This window comes from Papaver somniferum, chromosome 7, assembly GCF_003573695.1.
Source record: "Papaver somniferum cultivar HN1 chromosome 7, ASM357369v1, whole genome shotgun sequence".
Classification (NCBI taxonomy): Eukaryota; Viridiplantae; Streptophyta; class Magnoliopsida; order Ranunculales; family Papaveraceae; genus Papaver; species Papaver somniferum.
Window position 1 is genome coordinate 168,460,792 of NC_039364.1, and position 14,428 is coordinate 168,475,219.

The 14,428-nt window shown below is 37.1% G+C and overlaps 1 protein-coding gene across 1 annotated transcript; it reads right to left on the minus strand.

The window, feature by feature from the left end:
* Nucleotides 1-6,815: 6,815 nt before the first annotated feature.
* Nucleotides 6,816-8,183, minus strand: LOC113295518 (putative nuclease HARBI1). The gene is made up of 3 exons (XM_026543847.1): nucleotides 7,701-8,183; nucleotides 7,390-7,615; nucleotides 6,816-7,291 (listed from the first exon to the last, which is right to left on the minus strand). The coding sequence occupies exons 1-3, from the start codon at nucleotides 8,181-8,183 to the stop codon at nucleotides 6,816-6,818; spliced, it is 1,185 nt and encodes a 394-aa protein (XP_026399632.1).
* Nucleotides 8,184-14,428: the final 6,245 nt, after the last annotated feature.

Below are 14,428 nucleotides of genomic sequence, written 5' to 3' on the forward strand. Positions count from 1 at the left end.
TGGACCTGCGACATATGAGATTACGCTTTCAGAGATTGTTGATTGAATCCATAGAATGAACGTGTGATCCTCTTCATTCCACTTGATCCACTCAGGATTGATAGTATCTTCCGGATCTGAACCTCTTGGAGCATAAATATAGTGATTAGGACAAGATTTAGAACCATGCATGTAACCTAAAACATTGTATCTTTTGAATAGAGGAAGAAGAAGAGATTTCCAGGTAAGGTAATTGTGATCTTGATTTTTTGAAGGAACAACATTAGCAATTGTGTTCAGAGGAACTTTATTAATAACATAATCCATTGATTGAAAGAAAAATCAAGAAAATTTGTTGAAAGCAAGAAAAGTTTGCAGGTTTAATGGTGGAAGCAAGAAAGTGGTGAACAGACCTAGATCGGCTCTGTTACCATAGATAAATGGTATAGATTGAGAAAAAAACAAACAGTTACAAAAGTTAATCATAGTGATACAAGCCATCACTATTTAAAGAAACATAGAAGAAGAGTAAAGACATGTCCTGCACAGATAGGCTGGCAAAGACAGTCTGGCCATGACTGTTGTATGTACACATTTCATTATCCACCACGTGTACAGGAAGAGACACGTGGAAAGCATGTAAAGCGAGACATCAAAACATGATAACAAACAGTCATAACCTAGGGGAGCATCTCATCATAAAATATCACTGGTCAGCAGATTTGACGGTCAAGGACTGAGGATCACAGAGGTATGATGGCAAAGAGGAGCACCAGATAATACCCCTCGGGTGTTAGTACATCCTATCCCGAGGAAGATCCAAGATCAACAGCTGAGAGAGAGATTGACTGACACGGATGTGACCAGACTAAGAGATACTTGTCTGACACGAGCGGACGTCCAACTGCCCGCATTAAAATACCAAGATATATACACGCGTCAATCAGCTCGTGGAATAAGCGAGGATAGCTCTTCGTATTCAAGCTTAGACCGCAGCATATACCGAAGACCTCTGCGTAATGGTCACAAAGAACAAGAAGATAAGGTTGCAACGGCATCTCAGAAGTAGGACCCAAGTTTCAACCCTATAAATACCCCTCTCCACTAAGAGAGAAGGGGTCGACCAATCCACAACCCTTAGAAGAGAACATAAGAGAGATAAATAGGAAGATTAAGTAAATCCCCTGCTTCCGCAGACTAATGTATACTCAAAATTCATTCATCTTTGTAAACATTCAATATATAGTGAAACACCAACCCCCGTGGATGTAGGCCTTAGTGCCGAACCACGTAAATCTCCATCTTATTTATATTTCAGCACTTTTATATTCATCGCATATCCCTTATGATTCGTATTTATGTTCGTACTTGTAGTCTTAATCTTCATACGATCATTTTCCTGATATTACTCGACTAGGCAGTGATGAGCCCGAGGGCTTTGATTCGATGAACCGATAGTATCATCCATTTTATGCATGTGCCATTTAATTCAAGAGTTTTTTGTATGTGCGAGCATTGTTTGTAAACACGTATTAGCCCTCTTGATTTATGTGTTCACAATCTGGCGCTAGAAACAGGGACTTTGTCCTGGTAAAAGATTTATCTTATCCTGTGATTTCACCTTAAACGCGCGTTATGGCTGTGCTCTATTATTTTTAGCAGCACTTATCTGTTTATTAGCCAATTAATACTAAGGCTTCAGCGTGCTTTCAAAACCTTTTTTATTCTGGGTTTACGGTCTTTATCATCAGGGACACCATTTCAAAGCAGACAAATCCACGGCTATCTATCACAGATTTGCACGTGCGGCGTATGGTGTGGTTTTAAAAGAACCTACAACTTAGACCTGCAAGTATACAGGGTCAGTTGTAGTGAGTGAGGTAAGAAAGGGTTTGTCCTCAGGAACTTGGTGTGTGTAGTTGAATCTAGGCTTTTGCTTAACTGATTTCAGAGAATTTTGGGCAGTGATTGAAAGCAAAAAGCACAACAGTGCAAAGCAGTGTGTAAAGGAGCAAAGATAAGACAGTGGAAGCAATGTGCAATGTTTAATAAACAAGAGCATGAATGAACTAAGGGTGTAAACAGTGAGAATGAGGGAACTAAGGTTGTCGAATCCACCATTAACTCATACTATGTATTCAACTGATTATGATACTCTTGTCCTTTTAACAGATAAGGTATAGGTGTCAAGTCTATTAGTTACCTAAGGTGTTTCACCAATGGATGATTCAATCACAACTAAAATATCAATCCTAAGCACTAACTGTCTAACTAAAGAACAACTAGTCAGAGGATTCATAACAGTCTCTAAGGCATGAGTTGCATTTCAATCAACACAATGTTATCCTAACTACAACGGATGCTTGACATACATTGTAAGAGCAGAGTATTGATGCACTGAGATTAAATCTATCATACAACATTTTAAGCATTCAAGAATCACACAAACAGCATAAATAACATAGTACAAAGCTATGGTTTCATCTCAACCTTAGCTTAGTGAACTAAAACATGATCAAATTATACTACTGGATGAAACAAATGAAATAGTAAAACTACAGAACACTAAGAGCTTGGTGCTCCGGCTAGCCCGGGCATACCCTCCCAACACCCACACACACATTCTATAAATACCCCAAAATTAGGGTTCATACAATTTCCCCCAAATTCCCAAAATTAGGGTTTATGTAAAATAAACTCACCAATCTTCTGATTTTGTTTTCTCTTATGCTAATTGACGACAACCCATGCCTTGTCTTGCTTCTGCCACTCCATCTCATGCTCCAATTGTCCTTAATCGACTGTGAGGGGAAACCCTAAGTCTGCCTCTCTCAATTGTAGCATCTAGGTATGAAGAAGCTATGATGGAGAAAGAGAGACTATAGGGTTCAACTGATGGTTTGGTCTGCTGTCGTGGTCGGGTGAAGGTGGTGGTGGTGAAGCTCGAGAAGAAGAAACTGCAGGTGATGGGTTTCTGTCGGGGGAAGAAAACTGCAGAGAAAGAGAGAAGAATTTCTCGATGGGAGGAAGAAGGGAATGTTTGGTTGGGAAGAAGATATTTGTTTCTAGGGTGTGAGGCGGGGACATCGAATATTGATGCACAGCGAAGAGAAAGCGTTGGATGATCACATCTGGATTAAATCGAACGGCACGAAGGGAACAGGCGTGGAGCGACCGTTGGATGTGTAATACATTAAAACTGGCGGCTTAAGATGGAGTTAGGTACTATGATGTTAGACAGGAACTTCAGAGTTTGATGCACGATGATGAAGCGACCGTGGGATGAAGTGATGGATCCAATCTGACGGCTGAAAATGGAAGCGGTTTTGGGTATTGGGAATGGATTTGGGACTTGGGTATGCCAAGCCCATATCTTTTTTAAGAACAATTCTTCCTCTTCAAGCCCATTTCTAATTGATCCGGCTCTTGCAAACATCATTCTTCGCTGCCTTTCTGCGGGAGTCTTTGCCGTTTCTTTGCTCTTTTCGCTCCGTGAGTTAACCAGGCTTTATTTAGTACCTAAAAATGCAAAATTAATTGAGAAAAGTATTTATTCTTGAAAACAACGAAAACACAGAATATGGGATAAAATGGAGCGTTAGTGCACAAATGATGAGTTAAATGCCAATAAAAAGGTGCAAATATATACAATATTTGGCACTCATCAAATACCCCCAAACCTGAATTTTACTTGTCCTCAAGTAAAACAAAACTAAGGAAATCCTACCTATACCACTGTCGCTGGTCTCTCGATTGCATTTAGCGAATGCAATAAGCCTTTTAAACCACTAAGTGTCCCTAGTGGACGAGTTGAAGTCTCGTGAAGGTTTGCTTAGAACGTACCTACAAAGTTCTAGGACAAAATATAAGCTCAGATTCCATGAAATGTGACATGTGCAAGACAGTAGAAGCTCACAGCAAAATGGAGATGTCAATCTAGCTATCAAAGGCACAATCCTAGCACTGATAACAAATAAAGACATGTGATAAGAGTGTAAGTGTATCTACACATGTGTAAAGAAAGATCGGATGTTATGACTACTAATCACCAAGAGATAGTTTCTCAGGCTAAGAACCGAGGTCGAAATCTAGCTAGCTGTCCGGACTTTACGAGAATTGTGAATGAGTTGGAGGTATTTCACAATTACTCGCGTTGTACATCAATGGCATACACCCTTCCTTGCTTATAACACAAAACACAAAAGATGACTCTTTACATGACTCTTATTTACATTGTACTCTCTTTTATTTTTGGAACAAGAGAGGATGGAATTGATAAATACTTGATTTTTTTTTTTGATTTTTTTGATTTTTTCTGAATATATACATCGTTTTTTTTTTTTTTTGAAAAAAAATATTTACAACATGGTAACTCTTTTGATACATAAGCAAAAATAAACAAAAAATTACATGACACTTTGCAAGAGGTATCCCTTTTTGATGCATCCAGTTAAATTCGATGGTTGTCTTTCTTAATGTAACCTCCACCTTATATCCCAACCAACCAAAGAACAAGTTAGTCAAGTTTCGTTCGGTATTCTAAAGTGATTGGCAATCGTGACTTCCGATAGAACACCTCAAGGATGAGGCTATACATGTATTGGTAGATCGTGCGCGTGCAAGTTTCTTATCACTATGTGAATTGTGCTAGAATCAGGGTGCCTAAATATCTAGACTAAGAATCCTTATGTTTACATACATGCACAAGAGTCAACATTTCAAGGTAAATGAGCTCCATTTTGATTTTTTTATTTTTTTATTTTCAAAAAGAAAGAGTTCTGTTTTCAATTATAGCATGTTATCAAAGTATCTACTTTTCACCCCCAAACCTAAACTAAACAATGTCCTCAATGTTTCAAAAGATAAACATGATTATAACACATACCATGAGAACGATGCTAAGTGTAGAAAAAGGAAAGAGATTACCGGATATTGGCGAAAGCAAGTTTCGAACTCCATTATTCAAGGAAAAACCCAACAGTAACTCAACTGAATTCACATTGGGTTAGCACAATATATACAAGAAACATATGATTCCACTAAACATTACCTACCAGATTATATACAAACAATTCACTATATACATACAGTCTAAAGAGTTGAGGATCAACCCAAAAGACAAAGTGTTGAAACATAGACAGTTTCAAAACACTAAAATTGGACTGAAATGAGAGCGAGAGTGAAAAACCGGATGAATCACCCCCAAACCTATAATTTTCAGCAGGTTTACTTTTAAGCACAAAATCTTTTAATTTTAGGGGTTCAGGATTCACAAGGTCTAACTCAAAATGTACTTTTTGCGGGATGGTCAGAGAAATTAATTCCAACTGTGGCTCTTTAAAAATGTTGTATTTTGATGCAAAATAGTCCAAAAGGACTTGAGAGGCACACAGTTCCAATCTTAGGTTGGGAATTTTCAGAAAAGTTGGTTTAAAATTTTTGTTACAAACCAAATCTAGGTTGGGTGGAATAATCTCAATATGCGATTTAGGTAAGAAAGTTGGTACTTCTAAGTTATTTTCATGGATAAGATCAATAGTAGCAACACATACTTCCCCTAAATCAGAAATTGGTAAATCATGCTCACATTCATCGAACAAAACATCAAGACCTAAATCGGTATCATGATTGTACGTAGTACTCAAATCAACATCGGAAGAAATAACATTTTGTGACTTAGGCAAGGAATCAGACACATCAAATTTGTTTTCATGCATATTAACATTAGTGTCTACAGAAGATTCAACTATTCCTATGTCATGCTCATCTTCGAAGAACAATTGTACAAGTACCATATCAATATCAAAATCATATGATTTGTTATGAGTATTAGAAGAAACAACATTCATGAAGGTCGAGGGCGAGAAGCCATATGTTATTGGACCAAAAGGTTCCGCAATATTTTCATGTTCTTCTAACATAACATCATTATCATCATAATCTTCATAATCATCATCATGGTAACATGCATATTGGTCCTCATTAACAGTGGTGGTGTCATTAGTCGATTCATGTTCCTCTAAATTAGGTTCATATTCAACATCATTTACATGAATGGGACTAGACACTTCATTAGGGACAACATACATTTCCTCATGAATTTCCTCCTTTTGTAGGTGAAGCAAAATCTGATCTAAATATGCCTAAATTCGTGATGTAGATCTAGCAAAGTTTTGCTCACTGAGTCTGAAAGCTTCTGTGGTGGAGTCTAAATTCATGGGAGTACAAAATTCTTCATGTTCAAATTGTGGTGAATGGTACATGTGTGCATGGTCATTAGGGTTTATAAAAGATTGATCGCAACCCTCAAAGGATTGATTATGGTCCCAATGACTACCAGCCTCACAATTTGTGGGCATTTCATAATTTGGATTTTCATGGGATTCTCTAAATTGCCTATAATCATGCAAAATATAGCAATATTTATCCGGGTGGTCTAAACCACCACATAAGGTACATGCATAGATTTCAGGTCGTTTATGTGAACTAGATGCTACAGATTGCTCATGTGTTTGCATTTCTAAAGCAGTGAGCCGAGCCTCTAACTGATTCACAAGTGACGAATGTGTGAGTTGGGTATTGTCTAGGGGTCTGTTTGGTAGCTTGGAAATGGGATACCATATGCTGGATTAGGTTATCATAATTTAATTTATGATAATCTGGAAAATGATTAGTTTTAGGGATGTTTGTCTTAAATTTTATCCTATCCTGGGTTAACCTAAATAGTGTTTGTTTGACATGATGTCTAGCAGTAGGTTAATATAAATAATGTTTTTTTCAAACACCCAAATCCATATAAATTAATGTTGGACATTTTAAAAATTAATAATAAAAAACTAAATAGTACAACGACGTCGTCGATAATTATTCCATATTGCATCAGCAATCGATGTACGAAGTTCTGACGCTAAATCTCGGTCTCTATTTCTCCCGAGTCTGGCACCTTCGTTATTGTCTTCTGGTATCCCAGCATCAGTTTCTGGTACAGTGGTAACATCTTCACCATCAAGAAACAAATCATTTATACACTCCCTGCGAATATGGTTATGGATGATGCAACAAGCTAGCACAATTTTCACTTGTGATTCATACGGATATTGAGGTTGTGCTTGCAAAATAAGGAATCGCCTTTTAAGTATTCCAATAATACGTTCAACTGCATTTCGTAATGATGAGTGTCGAAGATTAAATAATTCTTTGGCATCTTTTGGGCGATTTCTCCCATACTCTTTCAAGTGATAACGAACTCCTCGATACGGAGTAATAAAACTTGGCGTAAGAGCAAAACCTGCATCTCCAAGATAAAATTTTCCTACACAAGTAAAAATTTAAGATTATATTATCCCAATAATAAAGGAAAGAAATATTTACCCCAATAGTAAAATAAAAAAATAATGATATATATCATACCTTCTAGTACTATTAATTTATCGGATCTTGTTAAGGCTGAATCTAGTACACGCCCGTCATGAGCTGAACCTTCCCAACCCGCAAGAACATAATGAAATTGCAAATCGAATGAGCATGCTACTAAAACGTTTTGAGAAATAAATCCTTTTCTGTTCCGATAAAGAGGTTGTTCTTCCTCACTAACCATTGCCGGTATGTGAGTTCCGTCTATTGCTCCAACACAGTTCTATGTCGAATACATACAGTTTTTAATTAATAAAAATAACACAAAATTAATTTTAATTAATGAAATAACGATAAAATTTGTGTACCTTAAAGTATGGATAAAACCTCGGATTGTCTCTTATCTCATCAGGAGTACAAGGCCCTGCCGGTTGCAAGAAATCATCTGCAAGTTGAACAATAGCATCCAAAACAGCATTAAAGTGTCGACTGATTGTCTCACCAGAATGTTGAAAGCGTTCTTGGAGTACTCTATTGCGTTCATTGTGACCAACGACAAGCATAAATATCGCCACCTTCTCCTCAACTCTAACTCCCTTGCTATGGCGAAGCAACTGTTTTTCTTGTAACAATTCACATAATAGCAAAAAAACATGCTTTTCCATTCGAAAATTTTTTTGACATCGTGCATCATGTCCATTTAGAACTTCATCTACGTGAGCTGAGCCACTAAGAATTGAATCATAACATATGGTCTTCTCCACAAAGTATTGATAATAACATGCTATTAATGACGTTGTCGCTGCTGTAACAGCTATTATGGCATCCTCGTCATCTTCGGAACTAGCCATAAATAAATTATATTATGTACCTAATCATGAAAAAGAAATACAAACAATCAAAACCAAATAAATAATAAATTTGAATTTATTGAAAAATTTAAATAAGTAATCATAACAAAGTTTCATAATCCATAAATAATTAAAAATCCGATACCGTGTTGTCGACTTAAATTTGAACCTAAACATAACCACACAAAAACTCAAAATATCCACCTAATTAATTGGAAACCAAACCATATAAATGCAACCTAAACTCAAATCATCAACCTAATCACTTATGCCACTTTAATAGTAATCGGAATAGTTAATCTTTGACAATAACCAACGTCGTCTCCTATCCCCACTCAACGCTATGAAAATCTTTGCTTTTTTCTCATCTTCCAATAACTCTAAACCTTGCATGAATAGAAAATCATCCAGTTCTGGTACTATTTCCTCAAGTGCAACAACTACACTTTTCTCCAGAGAAGAGTTTCTATTTTCCTCTTTTTTGGTCGCTATATTGTTAACAACACTTGCCATCAAACTAATTGCTTCCACCATCCCTTCACCAGTACTCTTTTTTGTCTTTCTAAATGAACGAGAACTAGATCCTATTGATGTTCTCATATTTTTTTGCGGTTCAGATGTATTATCATCGCTGACATTGCCGTTTCCATACGTATTCTCGTTATGGTCTTCAGGATTCTCATTCTGGTCTTCAGTATTATCATCACGATCCTCATCGACCTCATTATTATCCCGATTATTATCATCCCTAAACCTGCTATACTTTCCAGTGGCCCTACTGTCACCAAATATCATAGCTAGTTCATTATATTGTGGAAGAGACCTTGTCCTCCACTGTTTGCATTCCGGATGTTTCTACAAGTTCAAATTTATAATTTAGTTACTTAGAAATATGATGATTATATAATAAAGCTTGATAAAAGAAATTAAATAAAATCACAAACCTCGATATGATTACTCCATACAACATCAGGTGTTGTCACAATTTCTTTTTCATCATTCCAACCAAAACCACTTTGACCTCTAAGACTACTTACAACATTAAAATTTTTCTTCAAAGTTTTCATGCGATTTTTCAGCACTTCCTTATTAAAAGAAGGTCCAAAGCTTTCTTTGAATTTGGTGACAATGCTCACCCAGGCAATTTTGCTAAATTGACCATCAAGTAATTGTTTACCAACGACTTGTTCCACCATAAGTTCTATAAACAGTTGATCCATTGGAGGAGTCCAAGTGGTTCTCCCATTTGCAACACTCGATGATTCACTCTCCATAAGTTCTATAAAGAAAAGCTAACACGTGAAAATTAAAAACAAGATTCCAATCATATTACCCCTCGTTTTCTCCAACAATTCAACAACCATCATCGTAAGACAAAGAAAAGATTGCGGAAAATTAACTAAGAAATCAGTAACATGGGGAAAAACTTGGGAACCTACTGCATTATAAACATGGTTCAAAATGATGCTAAAGTGCCAGAGCCAAGAGGAAATTAAAATATATTAAAGTCGTGTCATAACGTTACCACCAAACCTAATTGAGCACTAAGCAATCAACTGAAAATAGATACATTCGGATAGACTAACTTATGAAGTCTAATTGATTAAAATAGTATACTAGAACATAATAGACTAACTTATGAACTACTACTACAATGAAAACTAATTGATAAAAATAGACTAACATGATCTAAACACAATGAAGCCAAAAGTTATTGTCTCATAAGACAGACCATCAGCTGAACCTTATCAGTCTGGAGTCTGGACCAAGGGGAAGAATCATGAGAGAGATGATTCAGGAAAAAAAATCCTGCATCTCATTTCTCTGACCAACAAAACCCCCAATAAACAAGGAAACACATCATTGGTAACCACAATCCTTAAAGTCAGTTTCGACTTTCGTATGAATCAAAAAGTTGGATGACATCTAACCAGAATTCAGTCATGAGCGGCAAGGACGGAGCCAGGGCTTTTTTGTTGGTCGGAACAATTATATGTTGTAAAAGTTGGTGATATGAAGGTTATATTTCTCTAAGAAGTAAAAGTGAAGATTTCAAATGATTTTGCACCATCTGGGTCACTCTCCATAAATTAAAATTAATTTTGTAAGCTAAGCAATGAAAACTAATTGATAAAAATAGACTAACATGATCTAAACACAATGCAGCCAAAAGTTATTGTCTCGTAAGACAGACCATCAGCTGAACCTTATATATTCCTTAGACTAATATTTACCATTTTGATTCTCCATTTCGGCAGATGTTAATCTAAAAGATACAAACAATTATGTCCCATTTATCATTCTTCAGTTAAGTATACCTTATTGACATACGAATGAACTCATCTTCCCTATTAACAACCTTCATTTATGTTAGCATCGTTCATAACTCATCCGAACATTACTAAAAAAACACACAACAAAAAATTTCCTTTGAGGAATTTTATCGAACAATTACGGTTCTGAACATAATTCAATCAATTTCTGGCGTCCTAACACGGACAACTCTACCATTCTTAACATATAAATCAAATATAGCAACAAACACATAGCAATTTTCAGAAAATAATCAAAAAAATCAATAATTAAAATTGAATAGACAATGGTTCCGAACAGAGGGAGAGAGATAGAATACCTGTGAGATAGAGGAAGATGAAGAACCTCTGCAAACAGGAAAAAAAAAACTTAATCAATTCTGTGAAGAAAAGCTTATAATCATAACAAATCTTATTTTATTTTTGGTACCTGAGATTTCTCTATGAATGTGGAAAAAAATTGAAGCAGTATAGAAGAGAGGAACGTATTTATAAACCCTTCGTGGGTTTAATGGGTTTAGGAGTGGAGTCTGTTGCACTATCCGTGGACGGGAAATGGGGAGAACGAGTTTATGGGAGAATACCAAAATCCTGCTTTTTTGGTGTTCGAAAATCACGGGAGGTTATGCTATCCGTATCCACGATTGGAATATGCATGAAACAAACACAAAATAACCGTATTTATTGGGATAACCCAACCTAGGTTGGGATATCTGGGTTCCCAAACACGCTTTAGATGTTTACTTTCACCCAATGGTGGATGATACATGTGTGAATAGTCATTAGGGTTTGCATATTGAGGTTCATGACCTACAGAAGGTCCATAATAATAATTCCTATAACTATTGACATCATGGTCTGTGGGAGGCTCATAAGGTGAATCTTTCCCGTAAGCTTCTCTAATAGATTTATTCCCAGTGGAAGACCAAAATCCAGACATGTTATGTTTATCAAACAATCACACAATTCAAAAAGAGAAATAAGGCCCACACTTTTCAGTTATGGGTTTCAAAAATTTGGTTTTTAGGCTTTAAAGGTAAAGCCTATTTGGGATTTTTGGTTAAAAAGAGGGAGAAAAATTTTGGTTTTTGAATGGGAGGAAACTTTTGGTTTTAATTGGGAGATAAAAACTTTAGTTTTAAAATTGGGAGCAAGCCCACATTGGTGGAGCAAAGCTTTGGTTTTGAATTAGGAGCAAAATTTTGGTTTGAATATGTGAGAAATTTTTGGTTTTGTTGGGTTTTGAAAAGAAAATTTGGTTTGAATGTGGGAGAAAATTTTTGGTTATTGGGAGCAAATTTGGTTTTAAAATTGGGAGCAAGCCCACATTGGTGGAGCAAGAATTTGGTTTTGAGTTGGGAGAAAAATTTGGTTTTTATGGGATGAGGCCCAGCTAACTGGTTCAAATTTTCTGTGGGACAAGCCCAGCGAACGGCCTAGAGATTTGAGTACACGGCCCAACTAACGAGTTCAGTGAACCAAGCCCAGAAATGCACGAGGCCCAGCTGGGTATTTGATTTTTGGGCTCTCAGTTAGCCAAAATACGAGGCCCACTTGGGCTTAAAACGTTTTACAAATTCTGAGTTGGGTTCAAGCCCAGAGTTCAGAAACAAAGTGCACTTGGGTTCAAGAGTTTCAGAATCAATTTACAAGGCCCAGAATTTCAGTTTTTAAAGCAAGCTCACACAGTTATTGGGTTTAGGCTTACTCTTTTTAGCACAACCCAGCTGCTCTGTTGTTCTAGTTGCACAGCCCAGTTGGGCTTTGGTTCACAGCAGCAACAACACCAGCAGCAGCAGCAGCACAACAGCAGCAGCTCAGCAGCAGCAATACAGCAACAGCAGCAGCACAGCCAAGAGCAGCAACAGCAACACCAGCTCCACAGCACCACAGCAGCAGAAAAATTTGCAAGTTCAGTGAAATGCAATGAGATTCACAGCAAGAAGGTAGAGATTATGTGAATGCAGGAGGCAGTAATATTAATTGAAAGAGCAAGTTATGATGCAGAACAGTATGCAAAGATAAATGCAAGAACAATATGCAGTGAAGATGCAAATGTATTTACAAGTTACGCCAAATGAAATGAAATGATTTTTTTGTAAACAACAAAGAATATGCTACCAGAATGCAATAGAAGCATGGGATGAATAGATGCAAGAAAATGATGCCGTGAAGACTGCAAGATGATATAATGCAAATAAGATGCAAGAAACAGCAAGACAAGGGAATGTACAGCAAGAACAGGACAGTAAAGATCAAGATCAAGAGCAAACAGTGAGCAAAGAGTATGAGATGCAGGTGCAGCTACAGATGAGAAACTAAAATGCAGTTACAGGAAAAACAACAAAAACTTGGTGTGGTTTTAAAATAACCTACAACTTAGACCTGCAAGTATACAGGGTCAGTTGTAGTGAGTGAGGTAAGAAGGGGTTTGTCCTCATGGACTTGGTGTGTGTAGTTGAATCTAGGCTTTTGCTTAACTGATTTCAGAGAATTTTGGGCAGTGATTGAAAGCAAAAAGTACAACAGTGCAAAGCAGTGTGTAAAGGAGCAAAGATAAGACAGTGGAAGCAATGTGCAATGTTTAATAAACAAGAGCATGAATGAACTAAGGGTGTAAACAGTGAGAATGAGGGAACTAAGTTTGTCGAATCCACCATTAACTCATACTATGTATTCAACTGATTATGATACTCTTGTCCTTTTAACAGATAAGGTAGAGGTGTCAAGTCTATTAGTTACCTAAGGTGTTTCACCAATGGATGATTCAATCACAACTAAAATATCAATCCTAAGCACTAACTGTCTAACTAAAGCACAACTAGTCAGAGGATTCATAACAGTCTCTAAGGCATGAGTTGCAGTTCAATCAACACAATGTTATCCTAACTACAATGGATGCTTGACATACATTGTAAGAGCAGAGTATTGATGCACTGAGGTTAAATCTATCATACAACATTTTAAGCATTCAAGAATCACACAAACATCATAAATAAAATAGTACAAAGCTATGGTTTCATCTCAACCTTAGCTTAGTGAACTAAAACATGATCAAATTATACTACTGGATGAAACAGATAAAATAGTAAAACTACAGAACACTAAGAGCTTGGTGCTCCGGCTAGCCCGGGCATACCCTCCCAACACCCACACACACATTCTATTTATACCCCAAAATTAGGGTTCATACAATTTCCCCCAAATTCCCAAAATTAGGGTTTATGTAAAATAAACTCATCAATCTTCTGATTTTGTTTTCTCCTCTGTTAATTGACGACAACCCATGCCTTTTCTTGCTTCTGCCACTCCATCTCCTGCTCCAATTGTCCTTAATCGACTGTGAGGGGAAACCCTAAGTCTGCCTCTCTCAATTGTAGCATCTAGGTATGAAGAAGCTATGATGGAGAAAGAGAGACTAGGGGGTTCAACTGATGGTTTGGTCTGCTGTCGTGGTCGGGTGAAGGTGGTGGTGGTGAAGCTCGAGAAGAAGAAACTGCAGGTGATGGGTTTCTGTCGGGGGAAGAAAACTGCAGAGAAAGAGAGAAGAAGTTCTCGATGGGAGGAAGAAGGGAATGTTTGGTTGGGAAGAAGATATTTTTTTCTAGGGTGTGAGGCGGGGACATCGAATATTGATGCACAGCGAAGAGAAAGCGTTGGATGATCACATCTGGATTAAATCGAACGGCACGAAGGGAACAGGCGTGGAGCGACCGTTGGATGTGTAATACATTAAAACTGACGGCTTAAGATGGAGTTAGGTACTATGATGTTAGACAAGAACTTCAGAGTTTGATGCACGATGATGAAGCGACCGTGGGATGAAGTGATGGATCCAATCTGATGGCCGAAAATGGAAGCGGTTTTGGGTATTGGGAATGGATTTGGGACTTGGGTATGCCAAGCCCATATCTTCTTTAAGAACAATTCTTC

Bases quoted from the DNA above. Each gene is read 5' to 3' on its own strand.
- LOC113295518 (XM_026543847.1), bottom strand. From the start codon at position 8,183: ATGGCTAGTTCCGAAGATGACGAGGATGCCATAATAGCTGTTACAGCA. The intron at 7,616-7,700 runs GTACACAAATTT...TATTCGACATAG, and splicing joins GGTTTTATCCATACTTTAAG to AACTGTGTTGGAGCAATAGA. The intron at 7,292-7,389 runs GTATGATATATA...TTACTTGTGTAG, and splicing joins TAAATTAATAGTACTAGAAG to GAAAATTTTATCTTGGAGAT.